This window comes from Scleropages formosus, chromosome 15 (genome assembly GCF_900964775.1).
Source record: "Scleropages formosus chromosome 15, fSclFor1.1, whole genome shotgun sequence".
NCBI classification, from domain to species: domain Eukaryota; kingdom Metazoa; phylum Chordata; class Actinopteri; order Osteoglossiformes; family Osteoglossidae; genus Scleropages; species Scleropages formosus.
Genome location: NC_041820.1, coordinates 13,312,265 through 13,334,603, shown reverse-complemented (window position 1 = coordinate 13,334,603; position 22,339 = coordinate 13,312,265). Strand labels below are relative to the sequence as shown.

Genomic DNA, 22,339 nt, shown 5'->3' with positions numbered 1-22,339 from the left:
TTCTCTCGCCGTCCTGCATCTCTTCTTCTGTGTCACACAATTTTCTAACTGAAGTAAAATCATTTTCCGAAAGGACAAAACGACACTGCTCGCCAAATGAACCAGTGCACAAAATATCACAGCTAAAGGTTTCTAGTACATACAAAATGCTCATTAATTGTTAGAAATTAAAAGAAAGAGAGAAGAAAGGAAAAGGGTTTTTTTTTTTTTTTTATCTAAATTAAATAAAGCTGTGAGGCGTATTGTAACAGAATCAAATACCGTCAAGTGTGAATCTAATAGTGGAAGACGAGCCATTTGGTGAATGAAAAAGTCATTCTGTTTAGGCTACAGTAATGGCTGTTTCACCTGATTAAAAAGTATCTCCTCATTTTCATTTTATAAAGATTATGCAGCCATTGGCAAAGGCACATAACCAGGTCCTTCTGGAGGGCCCCCATACTAAATGAATAATGTCCTTCTTAGGACAATATGCAAAGTTATAATCTATTATTATAAAACAATATTGCATTATAATTTAACAAATATCAACAGTATCAAAAACAAGTAACTGAACAAAAATTCTCCCTGCTTTGGAGACATCTGAGAAGGTTCCAAACACCAAGGTGATCTATACACAAAACAAAAAATCTCAAAAACAATGTTCCAGTTGTCCCAGTTATCCCAGCTATAAATTCAAACAGGCATACGAACAATTAATAGAAATACAAATCTGCAATCCAGTTTCACCGTGTCCTTCAACCATCACCACAAACCAAAATCCTTTCACAACACCCTCAAGCTGAGTTGCTACATTGAGCTTCATCACACCCAGCTATCAGAAGCAACCCCCCCCAAAAAAAAAAAAAAAAAAAGAGAAGAAAAAACCACTTGAAAATCAAATATAAATAGAGGGAAGAAAAAAAAAAATTAAACATTTCAAAGCAATCGTGTGGTAATGTTAAAAATAAACGGGAAAACTAATTGCAGGTACACTCAGTCTTCAAAGAAAAAAAATAAGGACTCGAATGCCAAATGTCACCTCCCTGTTGCATTAAAAGCTGCAGATATAGCAGTATAAACCAACAGTAAATTTGGCAGATGGCTTTAAAGAGGGGCATCTTAATCTGCAGTGCACTGCAGAGAAGCGATGCAGTACCACTGACAGGAATGACCTCCATCTGCGATCGAGCAGATTCCAGACTTGCTTCACCAGGGAGGTGACGAAGTACTTGACAGTAGGAACCACTAACAGAAGCGCAGGCACAATAAAAGCAACGTTTTGCCGCTCATGAAACTGACACCATAATCCCACGCATGCCGTACACTCAATAACTTTCACTATTGTGAAAACATAATTCAATTCTCATACCTGTCTCCAAGTTTCTTTGTAAATTACAATCCTGTTTTTCTTTGCCTTGTTTGGTCTGTTATTTAAGAACGGACAGCACTGCTCTAACCGGGTCAGGAGGTTAAAAATCAAATTAGCATTATTAAGAAGGAAGAAAATGAGCACAGCCTTCTTGACCTTCTTTGACAAGGAAGACACGAAAGTCTCAGCTAAGTTATAGGGATAGGAACAGTGTTTGCTGAGCACCACCGTACAGATTCCAGCTCGCCGTAAAATAAGTGGGACCACGAAACTGTGGGCAGAAAGCATACTGGCCACCCACTTGCTCTTACGCTAGCCAAAGTCTGCTCTGTTCGGATGAACTTTAACAACATTATAAGACCAGACATGGGTGGAAGAAAAGGACCGGATAGGTTGACTTTTTCAACCTGTTACTCAAGTCTGGCCAAAAACATTGTACAGAGTTATATAAGTACCAAACACTTATATCCATGACTCAGAGACCTTTTTAGAAGCACTGCAATGCCCTGAACATCATCTAATTGATGATAATGCTGGAATATCTACAGCTCCAAGCACACACTGAAACAGTATTTTTTCCCAACTGTAATTAAAGAGCTTTTTGAAGATGAGAAGTTCCAAGCACACCAACAAGAGGGGCAGACTTGGATGTGGAGCTTAAACAGTACTTCAGAGCTGCACTCTCAGTCATGAATTGAAGCATTTGTGATCGATTTATATATTTCTACTGCGCAAAATGTCTTTGATTTTTCATCTTCCCAATATGGGAGGTAGAACATTCTTGGTTATGTCCCTCAAGCCTGCAGCTTGCCGTCTTCCTCAGCATGTTTCTGCATGTGTTTGGGGACATCCTGCAGAGACATTGACCATGTTCTGTGAGTTTCTACACGCAGAAATTCATCTTAATATTCGGCTTAAGGCGACAAATACTCAAACCATTTCGGTTTGCGCTGCATTTTGCACACCACTCCATCACAATGGTGCATTTCCTATCTGCATAGAGACTTTATTGTGTAAACACCCATACCTGCTTGGTATTATTGCGCACAGAGAAGAAAGCGTCACAGTTCTTCCAGCGGCACTTCAGCGTCTGGAAGTTTAAGCTGCTGTGGTCGGTCAGTAGGTGCTGTTGCAGATGTTCCATCACACCGAAGACCATGGAGCAGCCATGCCACTGAGAAAGAGAAATTCACTCACCCAACAATCATACCTTTATCCGTGTACACCCTTTACCAGAAGGCTGTCTATATTTTTATAAACTCCTTTCATGAAGATGAGGAGAGCGACTCAAGATGCTTCGCTACGCACTTCAATTAACAGAGAGCTAAAGTCTAAAGAAACGAGTCAGGTTCATCAGTCAATTCTGTGAGTTGCTTGCCCAACACTGGTAGTCCTGGGACTCACCCAGCAGCGGTTGTTCTTGATCAGGTTGAGTCTGACAGCCTGTACACTCCCATCATAGCAACCAGTGTATATCTGGAAAAGAGAATGAATTCTCATTGGCAGTGCTGCCAGCACTACAGAAATAGTACCAACAGTACAAAAACCACTCCTGTCACACTCCCAGAGAGCAACCACACATTATGCATCTGGCTGCACACTCACCATGTTTTTGTGGACCACCATGCATGTGACCATATCCTTGTGTCCTCCGTACACCTGCAGCTGTTCGTGGGACTGAGGGCAACAGCACAAAGCAGACGGTAAAACGATCAGAAGACACTTATGGTTCCCCATGAACTCATCAATACCTCATGCAAAATGTTCAATAAAGTGACACTTTTCCACCATAGGCTAGGCTGTCTTTGTGATTATAGGTACAGGAGACTCACCTGCAAATCAAAGACGCGTACCAGCTTGTCCAAACAAGCTGTAACCATCACCTTGCTCAGGATGGTGACTACAGTGACAGCATGACTGTGGCCTTTATAAACCCGTACCAGTTCTCCTGTCTGCAGAGACATTCAGAAAAATATGGAATGATATAAAACTGCAAACTTCTTACCCTGGGTAAAAACAAAAAGGATCACCATTGTTAATAAAGACAGATGTGCTTTGTTTGTAAATGCATGCACCTTAATACTTACAGTACTGCACAAAAGTTTTAGGCACTTGGTTGGGGGGGGGAGCTGTAAAGTGAAAATGCTTCCAAAAATAATGCTCTTAATTAATGAACTTCCTACAAAGCTTAGTAACCATCCATCGTCAACAACCGCTTGGTGCGGTGGGCTTGGCCAGGTCCCGCTCTCTGGCGGGTCTGGGGTTCGAGTCCCGCTTGGGGTCCCTTGCGATGGACTGGCATCCTGTCCTGGGTGCATCCCCTCCCCCTCCAGCCCTGCGCCTTGTTTTGCTGGGTTAGGCTCCAGTTTGTCACGACCCCGCTCAGGACAAGTGGTCTCAGACTGTGTGTGTGTGTGTGTGTGTATATATACTTTCTTTAATGACATACAAAACCCTTACTGTACTGTAATGTAACTTTTTGCAAAAGGAATGCTTGAAATTGTAAAATATACTCTTTAAATAACCATGTAAAACAGTTTTGTGAAACATCTAAGTACCTAAGACTTTTGCACAGTACTGTATGTATGCTAAATAACTCTATAATAAACTCACAGCAATTACATCAAATGAGAGGTAACAATATTCCACACACACACACACACACACACATCTTCAGAGCCGCTTGTCCCATATGGGGTCACGGGGAACCGGAGCCTACCCGGCAACACAGGGCGTAAGGCCGGAGGGGGAGGGGACACACCCAGGACGGGACGCCAGTCCGTCGCAAGGTACCCCAAGCGGGACTCGAACCCCAGACCCACCGGACAGCAGGACTGTGGTCCAACCCACTGCGCCACCGCACCCCAACAATATTCCAGCTATATGAAATTAACAATGAAAGAGCTATATTTTTAAACTGTGACTTACATGGATGTTATAAGCATGAACCAACTGATCACTGGAACCACTGAAGACCAGATCATTGACCACCTATAAGGATGAGGGAAATACAATTGAGTACCTAACGAAAGTCCTTTTATTGCCAATATTAGGAACGTGTGTATATGTCTATCACATTGAATATGTTCAGGTGTGTTTATTTATCTGTGTATTCATGTGCATGGGTTTCTTTATAACTCCTTTACAGAACTGCAGTAGTGAGATAGTCAGTGCATTTATTATTCATCTTTGATGTGCAATGTGATCTGGTCCCCACCTTCATGCAGAGCACGGTCTTGGTGTGACCCTCCAGGCTACGCAGCAGGAGGCCACTCCTGGCATCCCGTACACTCACAGTACAGTCATAGGAGCCCACCAGCAGGATGCGACGCGTCCCCTCCTGTGCTGATGCCAGGCAACTAACAGCTCGTGGCCCGTGGCATTCAAACACATCCAGCAGTTGGTTTGTCTGGTGATCCAGCAGGCAGAGAGATAGGAGAAAGAAAGTTTTCAAAAAAAAAAAAAACAATAGTACGAAATGCATTTCTTTTAGCTGACGCTTTCCCCCAAAGCAACAACGTTGAGCTATTTACAGTTATTTACTCATTTATACAGGTGTATAATGTTACTGGAGCAATTTAGGGTAAATACCTTGGCCAAGGGTGCTACGACTAGAATAGGATTCAAACATGCAACCTTTGGATCCAAAGGGAATAGCTCTAAACATTATGCTACCAACTGCCCTTATGTGCATTTTATTTACAAAAACTTTGTTATATTTACAGAATGGTTCATTTGTGATTCAATTCAAGACACTTTTTCTTAAATGACTGGCAAGAGAAAACATAAGTTTTCTGGTGGTACAGAAAAGTGATACAAAAATTTTGAAATGAAAGTGAAAATAGCACAGCATGAAAGCATAATTATAATACTGTACTGCATTTATTATTTTACATTAATATTATGTTAACATGAATGTGTCAAATTAGTTTAAAAAAAGATGCCACATTATGCTACATAACATTGATGTCAAGTGTTTATATATTCTTATGGTTCCTAGTATAATATACTTTAAGGGGGTTTGCAGCTTACGATGAGGTCATTGGAACGGAACCCCATTGTAAGCCAAAGACGACCTGTATACGTTTTAGAAAAAAACATCAACTAATGACCCGTGATGCTTTCCTACAGGGACCTGTCACTGCTCACCTTGAGGCTGAGACTAACCACAGATCCATTAGCAAGGCCAGCATACAGAACCTTCCAGCGGCTGTGGAAACACAGGACCCGGTCGGCCATAGAGAACTGTTCCTGACACTCTTGGGTCTGTGCAAGTGGAGGCAGTTGGGAAAAAGCAATGATGAATGTTGAAACTTAGCATCTTATTTCCTCTCAGCTAGGATGGTATGAACATTTAAAAGTACAAGGACAGAACCTCGGGATTGTAGCAGCGTATGGTTTGATCGCTTGAGCCGGTGTAGAGGCGGTGCTGTAGACCCAACCCTGATGACATGAACAAGCAGTTCACCTTCGTGGTGTGGCCCTCAAATACTGCCACACACTTCCGACTCTACGAAGTGGAAGAGAGCTACATGTTGACGTCCTTTTGCAAAATTAATAAGTGTTCAGCTGTCAGTAAGAGAAAACGGGAAACAGGCTTTTTCTAAACTGGAAAATGAAAACCCAGCGCTCACATATGAGGGGGGCTTTGCGGACTAAGCACTCATAGTAAATGGACTAAAAACAAAACCAAAAACTAAATTCTTGGGACCTGCATCTCTGATGGCACTCACACGTAGTCAAGCTGAAGAAGCTTCTCCAGCCACTTACCACCAGGTCAAATGCCCGCACCGTGCGGTCCCCAGAACATGTGTACAGGAGGCCGCCATGGATCTGCATAGAACTGATGGCAGCCTGGTGGCCCTCAAACGAGCCCTCGGTAGGTTCCTCTTCGTCACCCAGCTCCAAGGACATGTCTGTGGCATGCAAACAAACAAAAGTATGGTGCAGTGCAAATGAAATAAAGACCTACATTAATCCATTTACATATGAAAGTCAGTGCATGTTGCCGTTTTCGCTTTCTCTCAGTTTTTCTCCACTCATTCTGGGACCTATTGTGTCTCAGCAACTTTTTTTTCAGAATGGTTAATATTAGCACTCAATCCATCCCAACAGGTTGGCAGCCGGTGGTGTAGCGATTAGAGCTGCTGCCTTTGGACTCGAAAGACAAAGCTCGTAATCCACCTCCCAGCGTAGTACCCCTGACCAAGGTACTTACTGTGAAGCGCTCCAGTAAAAATGACCCTGCTATGTAAATTGGTAAATAATTGCAAGGAGCTTAATATCGCAAGTCACTTTGGTAAAAAGCATCATCCACATGAAGACATATAAAGACAAATGTAAGCAAGGCACGAATGTACTTTATAGATTGCCGAATGAAAACATTCAAAAGCAGTGAGGGAACTGGAAAGATCTCTGATGAATTTGATGAACCTTGAGAGACAACCTGCAGCATGAAAGCATGAGACTCAAAATCACAAAATTCAGCTGTCGTGATATTCTTCAATATTTTTATCGTGTGTAGCTGCTCTGCTCTTTTAGGAGAAGGGTATAATAAACAAATCTGATCCCTGTGTGTGGTTACCATAGTTCACACTAACATATGAACAACTAAGGCTTGGATCCTTTACACACTGATTGCTCCAAGAATACTTTGCCCTTAAAAAGGAATTTTGGGTCACTCAAGCCTATATTTGTCTGCCGAAAGTGAAGGATTCTAATTCTGTCTTGTCACAGGGCTGAGCTTGCAATACATCAGCTGAGACAGCCAGTACGAGAGATAAGAGCCCGACACAGTCTGCACACTCAGAACCTAGAATAAGGCTGTTTATATGCATAATTTTTATTATTAACGACTCAGCCAACACCTTTGTCCAATATTAGGCATAATATATTGAGCTCCTTACAATGATTTACCCATTGTGTTCTGCAATCTTAATGCTCCTATGAGTGTTTAGTCCATTTTTACTATGTAAATGTAGTACCGAATGGCTGCTTCCGACTGGGCCTTGTTGTCGGCAATCACCTATATGGAGTTGACTGCATGTGTATACTGTATGATTATACTGTTTGTTGCACCTTTGTCAAGACGGTGCAAATGACATGAACAGATTCAGAATGATGGCATAAAGGGCAAAAATGCCGTTGTACAGTAAGACCCACGTATGAAAAAGGGTATATATTTTCAGAAGCCGCTGCAGCATGTTTTCATTAGATGGGACATCATTACATAGGACCTGAATGTGATACAAGCAGCAGGCAGCGCAGTAGTCAGAGCTGCCACGTTTGGACTCAAAGAACACGAAGGTTCCAGGTTGAAATCCCACTTCTGACTGCAGTACCTTTCAGCAATGTACTTATGAAAAATTGCTCCAGTAAAAAATTAACCTGCTGTGTAAATGGTGTATAACCGTATTGCTTGTTTGTGTATCTTATAATATTTAAATAAAAAAAAAAAAAAAAAAAAAACTGGTGGGAGGGTATCAGGATTTGTCTATCCTGTGTTTTATGCACCTACTCGAACAATGAACCTCGGTGCAGCAAGTGGAAGGTAACAAACTAGGTTTACTTGAGTCACATGTCTGCAGCTATATCTCTTTCTCTTAATGTAATGCATAAATTGTACTTTTGCTGAGATATATGTCACTTTGGACAAAAGCATCTGATAAATGAATAAATGTAAATGTAAAATTTCTTTACGTGACAGGTAAATTAATAAATGCAAGTAGTATAATGTGGGAGCTGCGACTCTGGAGTTTTATGTTAATATTGGAAAAAATCTGAATGGTGAACGGGGCTTACCTGAACCACTCCTGAATACTTTCTCGGAAGAAAGGGGTTGTTGATTTTTACTAGAGAAACAAAAAACAAATCAGATTTGGAAAATGTTCCTGCCCTCATCTCTTTCACAAATTTAAATGCCAGTAATAAAATTCACTGCACTGCCTGGAATATAATCCTTCATTTGCCTATTTATTTAAAAAAATTATTCATCTTCGCAACGAGAAGATCTCACCTTCTATGCATTTTGACTCTGATGCTGCCATCCAGCTCACTTGTGGAAGTGACCTCATTGCAGGCAACTGTCTGAGATTCTGATTTTGCTGCCGCAGGGGTTTGAGGCATGCGTTTTGTGGATGTTTCCTTCTTCAGTGCTGAGATTAGTGAAACAGGCCCATCATTGGAGCTGAGAGAGTCAATGGAGGAAGCTCCATGGGATTTAGCGTGTGGGAGTTCTACCATTTCCAAGAACAAGTGATCCCTGTTGCCTCCCACATTCTTAACTTGGTCAGTCCTAGAAAAGGATAACTTCCCATTGACCTCAACTTCTTCCTTTTCCTCCTTTAAGCCTGATGGAGATGTGCTGCCTGGGGATACTTTAGCCTTCTTCCTGGGTTTCAGCTTGCGAATTGGACGGAAGGTGTCTCCCTCCTCCTCGGTGTCACTGTTGTCTGGGTGCTCATCTCCTGGGGCCCTCCTCAGTGCCTTTTTCTTCTTCAGCTTCCTCACCCGCTTGCCACTCTTGGACTCATGAAGCTGTGAAGAGGGCGAAAGCTGGAGGTCTGGCTGCGGAGAACACGGGAGCCAGGTCCGGAAACCGGTGATCTCCCCTAGAAGATCTGTGCAATCCGTGACAACGGTGCTGGAGCTCCTCTGGCTGGCAGACTTGGCAGCTTGGTTGGGCCTGTTGCCTGCCTTTTCCAGGGAGGTGAAAATACCACTATCTTCTAAGTGACGGTCAGCCAGACACTGGACAGCAGCTGCAGAGCAACTGTCCCTCAGGCCTTCTTGACTGTGCTCTGAGAACACAGACACACTCTCTTTGGAACCGAAACTTCCTTGGCAGAGCCCTGCCTTCGACTGACTGACCAAACACAAAGTAGACTGACTGGACTGGCTGGGATCTGTAGAAGAAGCATGGAGACCCAGTTTTAAATACAGAAGGAGAAGAAACAAAAACTACAGAAACCATAAATATGGAATAATAAAGGCCCATACCATTGGAGGTGGGATGATTTGGCTTCAGTGCCGTGCTGCTTAGGCCACTGTTGGAGCTCTCAGAAGCTTTAGGATGGAAAGAACATGAAGGCAGAGCCTCCTGCTTGATGGGTAATGGGAGTGTGGTGGAAGAAGTGGTGGTGCCTGAAGTGGGATGAGCAGAGGACAAGGAAGCGGTGGGGCTATAGCTTTGTTGGAGATGTGTGGGGATGGCTGGTGAAGGAAAGTTGGGGAAGTGGGAAGCAGTGGTTGTTATTGGGGAGAACAGAGAGGACAGGGCAGATTTTGTACTTGTTGATGCAGGATTGTCTGTGTTGCCTGTTTCTGCCTCATTAACTCCAGTGTAATCTCCTGGAAACAGCAAGAGGAGGAAAATATTAAGATCACATTCTATTCAATTTGTTAGAGCATTACACTGATTTATGAGAAATGATAAGTTACATATACATATGCTGAACGCTAATTTTATTTATAAGTGTACACTTTAATCACTATAAACTATCGTATTTGTAGAGAGTCTTTTTCAAAGAAATCTAAATTGCAATTTTATGTAGCGGTTACTCTATGGATTGATCGGCAGTAATTCAAAGTAAGCCCTACCTTGAATTCCTTGTAAAATCTCGATACGTTTGGATCTCAGTGTGCTCATCTCCATTGTAACCTAGGAAAAGAGCATCAGTATAAAAATAAAGAGGAAGTACATCAGATTTCCTTCCAAATTTATTAATATGCATATTTCACTATGTGGAAACAACTGAGGACCAGCGTTAGACTGCAACGCTGATCTGTGGGCTGTCATCTCCGAAAGCCAGTGATGGCTATGAGATGAAAGTCTATGCGGTTCTTCACCTGCTGCTTGAGCACTAGGAGCCGCTGGACCTCCATGTAGGCCACCTGCAGGGCAGCACGTGCTTGGACCAAGCTTTTATCCAACGCCTCGAGGGAAGTGTTTAGTTCCTCCTCCCGCAGGGACACTGCCAGCAGCTGGTCCACCTGGGAGCGTTCTGTACACGTGCCAGAAATACATACGGTAAATCAGAGATGCACAACAGACTGCACACACAGGTTACATGGTGCTAAGATGAATAAACATACCCTTTTTAGACTTGATTTTCCTTCGTTTATTCTTCAGTTCTAGGCTGGGAACTTCTGGCGATGGGACGTCCTAATATAACAACATTTCAATGGCAGTTTTGTAAGAAAGTACCAGTGCTATTACTGTAGTTAGTTGGAAACTCCAAAAGGTAAAACAACTTAGACTCACCCCTGCTGCCCTGCGCTTCTTTCCCGTACTCTGTGTGTCATTCTGCTCTGGCCCAGATGCGCAGCTGCTGTAGCCTTCCACAGAGTCAGGGTCCTGGACAACTTCTACGGTATCTGCTGACTCCCGTTTCTCATCGTCCCCCACTGTCTCTACCTTGATACTGGCTTTCCCTGATATTTGGAATGAATCACTACATGGTCCCCTAGAGTGACCTTCGGAGGCGTTGGGCTCTGGACAGTCACCACCTTCCGTAGCTGTCGGTAACTGGGACAGCCCAATGTCCGTGTGATCCATTGCCGGAGTGCCCTCAGAGGAAGCCTGCTTACGAGGGGTTGCACTGCGGAAAGCAGTACTGGACGCACAGATGGACTCCCAGTGGAAGCCCTCTGTCAAAGTGATGTCTTTTTCCTCTTCTTGGTTGATTTCTTCCTGGTCACACTGATCAATGGCCACCATCTCAATCCCAAACCTGAAGAGGATGACAGATCCACAAGGACACTGTTGAACATCACTGCTAACACTAGAGGTCTTCCTTTATACCTTATCTAAACAGTAAAATTATACAGATTAACCTAGTAGTACCAAGTTTGCTTTTTAATCATGGTTATCCAAATTTTAATTTTGTAATAAAATACATTGTCTCTGAGAAAATCCAATTATTCTCACTCTGTTTGGCTGGCAATTAAATCTTTGTGCTGATCTGAAATTTAAAACTGAACCAAACAATTTCAGTTTTTAACTTCTCAAATTTATTTCCTGAAAGCTGTAACCTTTGATGTTGCCTATATATAGACATGTACTACCTGGGCATCCTCTTTCCCAGCTCCTGCTTCTTCTTGTTGACTTCCTGGTACACCTGGTCCCAGTTCACATTTCGCCGGGACCCCGCACAGCTGATAAGCTGTCGCAAGGAGGGCTTAAGCCCTGTGTCCTTCTCCGTCTCACTCCTTCGTGTCCCACTGATGTCGCGGATGCGGCGTGCAATGTTCAAGTTGGGCTCACGGACCCCTGCCTTGCTCTTATGACCGATGTGTCGAGTCAGGTCCCGCTTGAGGGAGGCTGGGAAGCCCAGCTTGCTGAGGCCAGGAACTTCACATCCAGAGCGCGGCTGTGACTGACCTCCACTTTGTGCTTCACTGTCTGAGCCCAACCCCTTGTCCACAGTTGATATTTTCTTTTTGGCTAAATCATCCCAGAGCTTGTCACCATCATTCTCTTCCTCTGCTTCCCTCTCCACTTTCTCCTCACCATCTTGAACAGAAGAAGCAGCATCTCCAGCGGTGTCACAGGTAGATGTGCTGACCTGTATGGACTGTAGCGAAGAAGAATGAGTACAAGACGAGCAATCTGTTTGAATGCTAACACATCTTGATGCTTCATCTGTGTAGGGGTTGTGTCTTGCACTGTCAAGGCTCTTGTTCATTGGCAGAAGGTTCATTTTCTTTTTCACTGTCTCTTCTCTCATTTTGTTTGCCTTATATTTAATGCTCTCTGCTTCCAGTTCCTCCTTTATGAGCAGCACAGCCTTCACATGGTCTACCATGGATGTGTCTTCAAAATGCTTGACCTTTCCTATCACACCAGTGTGCCTCTGTCCCTCATAGTTTGGGCAATGGTCTTGCAGAGGCTCTGAACTGTTCATGCCAGATCTCAGTTCTGTACAGTCCTGACTAGAGATTTTGTGGTGTGATCCGGATGTGGAGTAGGCTCCTGACGTTGCCTTCTTCAAGTTTATTCTTGCTTTCTGTGTGGAAGAGGAGGAAGGCTCCACACAATCTCCTTGGCTACTGCTGCTGTTCCGGTGCCTTCTGTCCTTGCCCTGCTCGGCCTGAGGACTTGGGGAACCACGATCTTTTTCTTTTAAGCCCTTCCTCAACATCCCATCTGAATGTGTGGTAGTCTGCTCTAAGTTGATATTTAGTGTCACGTCCTTTATTGACCCAGGAGGTGTTACTTGACAGCCTTCTGGCAGACAGACGTTGGATTCCTTCCAGGGCAAGACGTCACTGCACTTGGCAGGAGGGTATGGGGCCCAGCGATTCACTTTATCCTTGGGATTGCTGCTGCAGGGTTTTGAAGTTCTTGCCTTGGTATGGTCTCCAGCCAAGTTTTCTTTTTTTTGATGCCCAACCTTAGCATCCTGACGTGCTTCTGCCCATTCTTGATGCCTTTCCTTTTGCCCTGAGTACTCCTTGTTAACGTGGATGGCACTCAAAAGAGGGAAATTGTCACTTCTGAGGTCTGTGTTCAGGTCTGACACCATACCCTCAAAGAGAGGACCCCTTGTTTGCTCCCAATGGAATCGGCTTCCCCATTCAAAGCCTCTCTCTTGACTGTGAATTCCCCGGTAGCCCTGATTCTTGTCTTGTCCTTCACTTCTTAAACTGCCCCCTGAGGGACCAACAGATTTCCAGGTGTGGAAGCTGACATTGGCCCCTGCGTGCCAGGTGGCACTTCGAGCTTGGTGGCTGGGGAGCCAGTTTCTCGGCCAACCTTGACATCTTCCAACAGAGCTCCATTCAGCTCCACTCCCCTGCCAATGAGAGATACTGCAGCCCTTGGACGGCACTGGGAACCTGCGGTACCCTGAGCCCCATTGCATCCCATGCTGCAGGAGCTGTTGTCTCGCCTGTTGCTGCTTTTGTCGCTCTGATTCATCTTTGGCTTTCCTCACTTCTTCCTCCTCTCTCCTGCAAGAGCACAAGATAGCATAGAATACAAGGGAAATGTTCAAAAGCAATACGCAAATGTGCATATGAAATATTTCTTCTGGCTGTGAAGATCATCTCGCTGTAGAACAATGCTACACGCAACAATATTTATAAACCTCTAATCTGCTACTGAGTTTCCATCTCGTGGTTTATGTTCACAGTGACTGTTCCGAACAAACACTAAAATTGTATACTGCAAAAAAAGAAGCTGCTTTCAGTAAAGTTTCCAACAAGGAAAATACAGAAAATATATTTGTATAATTTGCCTGATGATTTGGGTTACTTCATTAATGTTGGATAAATTATATTGGATAAAATTTTAAAATGCACATTTTATAGAAATTTTTTCCCCATCAGGCTTAATTTTCATACATTACAATGACTGATGCAGAAAAAGATTATGCCAAAAACAACAAAACAATACACCAATTCTTTACATTATGGAATAGTTTCTTCCTTCCACTGCAGGGTAGCCACACATGCACACACTTACTCACACTTGTGTAGTGTGGGCACTTTAGAGTGTCCTACGGACCTGAACTGCTTGTCTTTGGACTGTGGGAGTAGAGATGATTCCAGGATTTTTGGAACGAGGTGGCACAGTGGGGAACAAGAACCAGTCGGGGGGGCCCATGGATGGACGGACGGGTGGCAGAACGTTAGCTAAGATACCCACATAATATAATGGAACTCCTGGGAGCTTCTGAAGCCATTATACCCACGAGGGATGTCTTTACAAGGTTAATTGAGCTCCAGTACCGTTGCTGTTATCTGGAGTTCACGTATGCATATTATTGCTGCAGAGAACGACAACATCCCAGTCCGCACATTTCAAAATATATAACCGAGTGTGTTCGTGCCATAAACAGACACATGGTCTATGGTCGACTCATGTCTCCTCCTATTTGAAAAATGTGATACTCTGATTCCGCATTGAAAATCAGGCAACGACTGACAGCTCTCTGATCCAATGATATTGAGCACTGTCAGATTGACAGTACTCTAGCTCAATGGCATTGGGGGGGGGGGCACAATCATATTTCAGGGGTGGCCAGTGCCACCCCATGCCACCCCTCTAGACATGCCCTTGTGTGGGAGGAAACTCAAGCCCCAGGAGGAAACCCATGCAGACATGGGCAGAACATGCAAACTACACAACAACCATGCCACCCACTGTTGAGTACTCTGCTCTTGATTTGCTGTATATTATCACTAGATTATCTAGTAAAACACAATCAATGGACAGAACTAGCTTTAAGCAAACAAAAGACTCAACAGTGATGTACTCAGAGTTTTACAGGACTTCATGAGTTGGTGATCTCATGACTTTCTGAAGATACCCCTCTGTCAGCCATGCAGAGCAGCTGAAAGCCAACTGCTGTTGATCCCTCCCTGTATCAGAATAAAATCTGAATTGCTGAAAATCTCTTCAGTCTAAACAACTAAATGTGAACCCCCACTGGAAGCATGCAGTGGAATTGTCATGTAATCAAACACTCAAGCTTTTTAGCCGTGGAAACCTTACACCCAAGAATTTAACTTGACACTAGTACCAGCTGTTAACATTTGCACACGATAGCAGAGGATGTTAGAAGAGAGGTTTGTTCCACCAGTATGACAGAATGAATTTTATGATCCAGGACAAGTTAGTCACAGCTGAATGGTAATTTCCACACTGTAGCCAGCTTAAGTATGACACAGTTAGATATAAATACACTGTAAAATTGCATATACTGCGACTTATTCATTTAGCTTCGCAGTTTATATAGAGGAATAACAGCCTTTAGAGAATGGATTGTGACCTCTTCAATGTTTCAGTTATCTGAGTTAAGTTAGAGTATTACCTCTGAACAGCATTAAGTCTTTTCCAGTCTGGGGTCTGTCTGTCTCCATCGAGAAGCCAAATGTCTCAGAGAAAGAACGTCCCGAGCCTGGTGATCATGTCAAATGTGTATGCTGCTATATTCAGCCAAGGAACTGATATTTGACTCCGGCCAAAGTCTTGTTTGCAAATAGTTTTAATTAGAACTGTGCCCGGTGTGTTGTAGAATGTGAAAGTAGGGAATGATTACATTTAGAATATCATCAACATATAAAGCCAATGTCCGTTTTAACTAGGAGTAGAATAATTCAATCTTTGAAGTGCCACAAAACCAATATTTATCCCATGATAAGGTTAAAATTTCAGACTTACTGTAGCCTTGTATGTTTCCCAGTAATTCAATGTGTTGTTAAAGAACAACATTTTCTCAGAGCAAAATGCCTTTTGAGATCAATAGTTCCAGCAGCTTATCTTCTAGCGAGACCCACATGCCTGTACCCTCACCTTTATCTCTTCCAGTTACTAACAGACAGATTATAGTTTAGCTCTGCAAAATACCGCTATAGAGGGACAGTAAAGCAATGAAATGGGTACGAGAATAGAACTCTCACCGGATCATCTCCTTCCTCTTCTTGATGAGGCGCACCAGCTCCTCGTCAAAGTACTCCTCCTCCAGGTGCCCATTAGCTCGCTCCTGTTGCTGGGCCTCCACACGTTGCTTGTGTATGGGGTTGGAGATGTGGTTAGCATACTCCGTAAGCCCCACCACTGAGACCCCACAAGCCAGGCACTTGTGCCCACAGTCCCTGGGAGCAGAGGGGGACAAGGGCTGCTCAATACTTCCAACAGGCATGGCTCCACTGTTGGTTAGTTCCAGGCGGGTCAGCTCTGGGGTTTCTGCCTTCTGAGGTCTGAGGGCTCAAGCTCAGCACCGGCTGTAAAACAAGTCTAAAGAAAAAGTCTAAAACAAAAGCGATGGCCAGAGGTGATCACTCCAGCATCTCTAAAATTTTCCTAAGATCTCAAAAAAAAAAAAAAAAAAAAAAAAAAAAAAAAAAAAAATTCCTACAGATCAGGAGGCAAATTACTTATTATTCTTTAGTTCTTTCAAGAAACAAAAAATAAAATCAAAAATCTATTTTCTTCTGTGGCTGGATCTTCCTGAACTGTTGTAGCTTTTCTCCTTGTTTTCACAGCTGGGATGGTGCGGGGCTCGGAGGAGCAAGCCGGCCTGTTGGTCACATGCCAGCAGCGACACGATGGCAATGCTGGGATGGCGAGGGGGACAGGCGCGCACCCTGTCTCTGGTGGCCTCAGCCTAGCATGCGCTCATGATGGTGTGAGCTGCTCTGGGGCCGAGCTGGATCAGGGTGCACGTTTAACCTGTGACGGTGATCATTCCAGCCCCAGAGGCTCCTCCCTTCCGCCTATTGCCTGCAAAGCCACAAGCCCTCCTGACCAACCTTGGAGCTCCTGTAAACTGAGCCCAGAGCAGCTGCAACCTCCCCCATTAAAGAATGACATTCCAGGACAGTGACACAGCGACATTAGAGCAATGTGTCACATCTTCTCAATCTGTGTCAGATAAAATGGGTCAAGCGCCTTTATCTGCCAACATGTTTTGTGTGGAAATTAATGTTTTAAGAACTTTTAATAAATGAAACATCCAGTTTTTTTTTAAATCTGTGCATGACACCATGGTTAGCTATTTCTGTGTTCTCATGAAGTCATGTTTGTTTAACATTTTTAAAGAGCTCTCCATGTCATTTTAGCACTTGTCTACAGTGTTGCACAATGGATTGACTCTTCTCCCGCAATCCTCCACTCATGTCTGAAAGTTATCACACATAACATGGGTCGACACACCTGGAACTTAAAACATTTGTCTTTGTTCCCTTTGACTGTTTTGCAGGCTGTTCCACAGAGAAACCTATATTTAAACTCCAGCTGGAGCAGCTGCCTCAGTTCATCTGTGGGCTGAGAAGGACTGGACTCATGTGATCCCCTCTCACATGCCTTGCACCTACAGAGCTGCAATGCTGCTAAGGAATGCAGGCTGCAATCTAAGATGGGTGTGCTTGTCGATAAGCATACAAACACACACACAAGTATTGAAAAACTTGTGTTAAAACCCATCAGGCAGAAAAGAAATAGTGTTTGCATTAAGGATGAGTGCTTTGGACCGACAAGTGGGAATTGGGTGTTTTAAGCATCTGATGCAGTGGAGTAACTCACGTTACATGTGGGATAGCGGTCTGAACACTAAGGAAAGGCCATCATGCACTTTGATGATGGGTCTGGAGACCTCATTTCCCACCTTGATTTACGTGATAATATAGTTAATTATAGGACCGCATGAGTGTGTGAGTCTCTGTGATGCTGTGTGAGCGTGTGAAAGGTGTTGGGTCCATCGCTTACCTTCCTTTGAGGTTCTCAAGCTCGCGGTGGTGCAACATGCTCCTCATGTGCTCGTCCATCTCCTGGAGAGGAAAACTTTCAGTTACATCACTTAAAGTCATGGGCTTTGCGTTTCCAGGACTAAGAACAATAGGAAATAAAAGCCAACTAGTCACTTTGTACAATGCACTTCTTCATTTCAGATATAAACCAAGCTTTTCCCTACCCGCTTTGAGTTGTACACAATGTCGCAGAGAATACATTTCCTTTCTTGCCCCATTTTGGACCGTGTCACTGAGCGTCACCTCGTCACTGAAAGATGGAAAACACTGAGAGAAAGAGGTGGATGAGTAACACACTGGGTGACATTTGCAACACATGCAAGAAAGGACAGCTTCATGATTCTTTGTTTTATTCACCTACACTAGATAAAAGCCTTCTAATGTCGAAGGAAACATCCACAAAAGCTGTTTTTGCCATATTTTAGAGGTCAGAGAATATATTTACTCTTAAGTAAGGGCTTTGGTCTTTGTCTATTCACAGAGATGCTGCTGTAAGCAGGTTAAACTCCATCTACTGGACTTATGAGGCTAACATTTAGTTATGGAAACCTCTCTCACCTTCCCCACCCAGGACAGGCCTCCTGTCAACTGAACCACTTGCCACTCCGGTTTCCAAGCTCACGCGCTGCCCTTCAAGCCCAAAGATCAAGTTCAAAGCCCCTACCACTACAAGCTGCAAGTTTTTTAAAAAAAAAACTCTTTGCCATTTCTGCAGTAATATTTTTTAATTTGGCATATTCCTCTTTGCTAGAGAACCGCAGTGATACAGTATATACACCATCACTACGTTTCTCAAATGTACTGTGTAAAATGCTTCATAAGGAAATATACATGTTTATCAAATGACTGTTTCTAAAATGAGCTTGAAATAGGTCAGTCTTAATGAAATTTAAATATTAAAAATACACTTTAAAAATTGAGTTAAGGCCATTAAAAATTTAAATTATATTCTACCGAAGTGAAAACCTTGAAGTAATGAAACTAAGTAATTCATGACTATGAAAGGCTGCAGTATAAACTGTCTATGCTGAGCTTAAAGTCATACTACGTTTCACAGCAAACCTTTGGAATGTGACTGGAAACCTAAACACCTAGAGGAAACCCAGACAAATAAGAGATTGTGCCAACTCCACATCGATAAAACAGCCAGACTGAAACCCAAAAACCTGAAGCAGCAAGGCTGACGACACCGTGTACTGACAACTTCATGTACCGAGGGACATAATAACGACCCTACTGATTTTTTATTATAAAAGACTTTGCCATCTGCTGCTTACATTGTAAACCTACAATTCTTTTTTTCATCTAGATACTAGTCCATTGCTAGCAACACAGCTGGGTGTCTTTTTCCGTTAAGATCATACATTTTAAATAGTACGTACATGATAATAAGCACATTAACATTTTGTTGCATAAAGCTTAATATGATGATGGACACGCAACTAAGATGACCAGGATTCATAAGCAACCTTGTGTGGTTTGCAAGGCAACGGAGGAAAGGAAATGGTTTGCAGGAAAACTGAATATACTAAAGGTTAAAACAACCAAATCATTGATAAATGTTAGGTCAGCAGATAGCATAGTGATAAAGGAGTCTGCTGTTTTACCCTTCAATAGCATGTTTAACCTGAACCTGCTCCTATAGAAATATTCAATGGTATGGCAGAATCACAAGTTGCTCCACTCGTTCTGCTAAATGAACATGGATTCAATATTCTTAACATATTAACTTTATATTTAATTTTCAATTAACTGACTTACATCTTTTATTAGTTTAAGATTTCTGCCAGTGTTTATAATAACACCAGAAGCACATGCGGTTTAGAGGAAGAGCCAATGTCAGATGAACTCCAGCTGGCAATTTATGACCCAAGACCAGGTTTAGCCTTCTTTAGCCTCACTTTCCCACCACTGGACTGAGCCCCAACCCCCTGCAGTGGCCATAAGCCAGAGGAACGTCGAGAGTGGACACCCCATCTAATTCCAGTCTGCTGAGAGAGCAGTAACTAGGCCAGAGGCAAGGCCAGGGCTGCATACGGTCTGTCTGGACAAGCCAAGTTACCTACCTGACCCTCAACTGCTGAGCATCATAAAGTAAATATAAGTCCCTAACAGCTCTGCATGACCTTCACACACGGTGAGACTGGCTCCTGCTTGTAACGAGAATGTGGCCTCAACCTAACATTTTCACATAAAAAGGTCTCCTAGATCCATGAAGGTACAATTCCAGAATGGAGCCTGGTTGATTGACCATTTTACTAGAAATGCACCTTTAAACGCAACGTCATCAAATGTAGTTAGCCGTTCAACTTCACCAATAAACGTACAATTTAAAAAAATATATATATTAAATTCATAAAGTTTGTATGCAAACAAAAACTTAAATTTTTTTAAAAAAAAAACAAAAGTAAATGGAAATTGGATTCAGTACCTCCTCTGCCTGGTAACTGAGCCAACATTTATTTATGGCAGTTAGGCTGGAGCAGATTGCTCCTCAGTCTCCAGGGGCAAACGGACAGCCCACTAACACACTTTGAAAGGACACACACATTATAATAGATAACTCCATAGGCCGGCTCCGGTTATGCCTGGAATGGCCTCGTGAGAAACTCCTCCTGTGCCGAGCCACACTGTACCCAACCCATGTCCAGCATGCAGAGGGCTTGGCCATATCTTCACATAAATACTCAGCAAGGTCAAAAAATTATTAACCACATGGGCAAATCTTTAAAACAATAGAGTGTCTGAAGAATTTGAGCTCGTTACAGTTGGATTTGCCCAAGATGGTCACTGTGGTGACCTTCCACTTGCCATTTTGAGTGAAGTTCCACAAACACACACTGGCTGAAACCGCTTGTCCAGAGCGGGGTTGTGGCAAACCAGAGCCTAACCCGGCAACACAGGGTATAAGGGGAAGGGGACACACCCAGGACAGGATGCCAGTCCATCACAAGGCTCCCCAAGCAGGACTCGAACCCCAGACCCACCAGAGAGCAGGACCCGGCAAACCCTACTGTGCCACCACACTCCCAGTTTGAAGTTCCATTCAACATAAATCAACTCTTTCAGGTGTAAAATGTTTTGCTTAATTGACAGGTAAAGTCCGAACGACTTTACACTACACGTAGCTTCAATCTGTTACTTTCCTCTATGAGGGCGGTGCTTAAAACATTGTATTCTTTACCCCAATACCACTGAGAGGTGATACTCTTTACCGCCCTCTCTGGCCGGGAGGACTAAAAGCAATCAGTCATCACAATCCCCAGTCATCCTTTCAGAATGAGATCCAGGTCCACTGTTTTAAAATGCGGTGAACACTGACTCCATGTCATGGGGGGCAAGTTTTAGGAGGGGATTTTAAAAACCCACACACACACCTGAGTTCAACACCTTTCTGCGCATTACGTAATGGTTTTTTTTTTTTTTTTTTTTTTAAAAGTTAACTCGTTGCAGGTGTACTGAATTGCCCTTCGAGCCAATGCGCCGCCATTGAATTGGGTTTTGTTACTCACCGTTATCACTGAGTTTATTTAATTTGTTACCAGGTACACACCGTTCCCTTTCCAGCTCACTGGCTTTGACTTCGCATCTGCTGTGATTTACAGGCAACCGGACGCGCTGGCGCCACCTAGCGAGGGTTCTCAGCGTCGTCACTCTAGCGTGGCTGCGACGAACAACAAACGAGAACGACGCGCAATTTAGCCCAGCCAGATACAAAGTGCTCCGCAAAATCCGAACGCCACCACTCCGCTCAAGTTTACTTCGTTTTACTTTGTTCGCGTGCGTGCTTTAGCAAACAAAGCTCTGCGTGCTTATCACAGCTTCAACATGGTAAACAAGAGGCTCGTGCGAGTGACGACGCTGCGCAGCCCGAAGTTTCGCCAGCAGCAGTGTCGCTCAACACTACAAGGTGTTGTACCTTTGCGTCGCCTGCTGTTTACAGCTGCTTTCTCCTGCTGCCGCGACGACGCTGTGCGCTCTTCGCCGTGTCCGAGCGCTGGCATCATATCGCACTTGAATGGGCGCGAGCGGCTACGGCGGCGCACGCGCGATTGGTCACTTTTCGTCCGAGAGGAGGCGCGTGCACCAGTCACGTGATCTTTGTAAACAGCGGGGAGCGTTTCAGACGCGGCGGCGAACGAGGCCGTAAACGCAGGCTGCGCTGGGCGACTGGACGATGCGTGTGTTGTAAACACAGAAGCAGGCAAAGTTGGGGAAAATCGGTTTATACCGGTTGAGCGGGGCGGATATGCAAAATGTACGTTTCTGCGGGGATTAGAGCCGCACACCTTTTTAGGAACACACAAAAAGATGCTAAAGAACCTGTATTCATACATTAATCATTTAAACCACTGTTGTTGCCTCGATTATCGATATCTACACATGAACTGTATATCCCATGATTTGATCATCGGTCTGTAAGTGGGAATGAAAGCGCACTCATACTCATACATGCATACCGTAGTAGAGCTCAAAGGTGCTGATAACCATCATCCACCCAAATTAAGGATTTCCATTTATTCTCACACACACACTGTCTGAAACTGCTTGTCCTGAGCGGGGTCGCGGCGAACCGGAGCCTAACCCGGCAACATAGGGCGCAAGGCTGGAGGGGGAGGGGACACACCCAGGACGGGACGCCAGTTCATCGCAAGGCACCCCAAGCAGGACTCCAACCCCAGACACGTCAGAGAGCGGGACCCGGCCAAGCTCACCACGCCCCCTATCCATTTA

The 22,339-nt window shown here is 43.9% G+C and overlaps 1 protein-coding gene across 6 annotated transcripts; it reads right to left on the bottom strand.

Moving 5' to 3' along the window:
* Positions 1-896: 896 nt before the first annotated feature.
* On the bottom strand, positions 897-21,630 carry znf106a (zinc finger protein 106a). 6 transcript variants are annotated; one of them, XM_018727811.2, is made up of 24 exons: positions 21,525-21,630; positions 18,164-18,278; positions 17,770-17,872; positions 17,565-17,626; positions 15,758-15,952; positions 11,417-13,303; positions 10,614-11,082; positions 10,445-10,514; positions 10,199-10,353; positions 9,950-10,010; positions 9,641-9,700; positions 9,350-9,493; positions 8,367-9,255; positions 8,153-8,202; positions 6,122-6,267; positions 5,727-5,861; positions 5,501-5,617; positions 4,569-4,760; positions 4,280-4,342; positions 3,184-3,303; positions 2,957-3,028; positions 2,756-2,827; positions 2,379-2,525; positions 897-2,202 (listed from the first exon to the last, which is right to left on the bottom strand). In XM_018727811.2, the coding sequence occupies exons 3-24, from the start codon at positions 17,821-17,823 to the stop codon at positions 2,146-2,148; spliced, it is 5,217 nt and encodes a 1,738-aa protein (XP_018583327.2). In that variant the 5' UTR covers positions 17,824-17,872; positions 18,164-18,278; positions 21,525-21,630; the 3' UTR covers positions 897-2,145. The 6 variants fall into 6 exon arrangements, with proteins under 6 accessions (XP_018583327.2, XP_018583324.2, XP_018583325.2 ...); XM_018727808.2 differs by lacking the exon at positions 18,164-18,278 and adding an exon at positions 21,118-21,269 and having other exon boundaries at positions 9,350-9,700; XM_018727809.2 differs by lacking the exon at positions 18,164-18,278 and adding an exon at positions 21,159-21,269 and having other exon boundaries at positions 9,350-9,700.
* Positions 21,631-22,339: the final 709 nt, after the last annotated feature.

Excerpts from the sequence above, each read along its gene's own strand:
- znf106a (XM_018727808.2), bottom strand. The coding sequence starts at position 17,823 with ATGGGGCAAGAAAGGAAATGTATTCTCTGCGACATTGTGTACAACTCA. Across the intron at positions 10,011-10,198 it reads TCCTAGTGCTCAAGCAGCAG|GTTACAATGGAGATGAGCAC; the intron begins GTGAAGAACCGC and ends CTCTTTTCCTAG. Across the intron at positions 2,828-2,956 it reads TGGTGGTCCACAAAAACATG|ATATACACTGGTTGCTATGA; the intron begins GTGAGTGTGCAG and ends TCTCTTTTCCAG.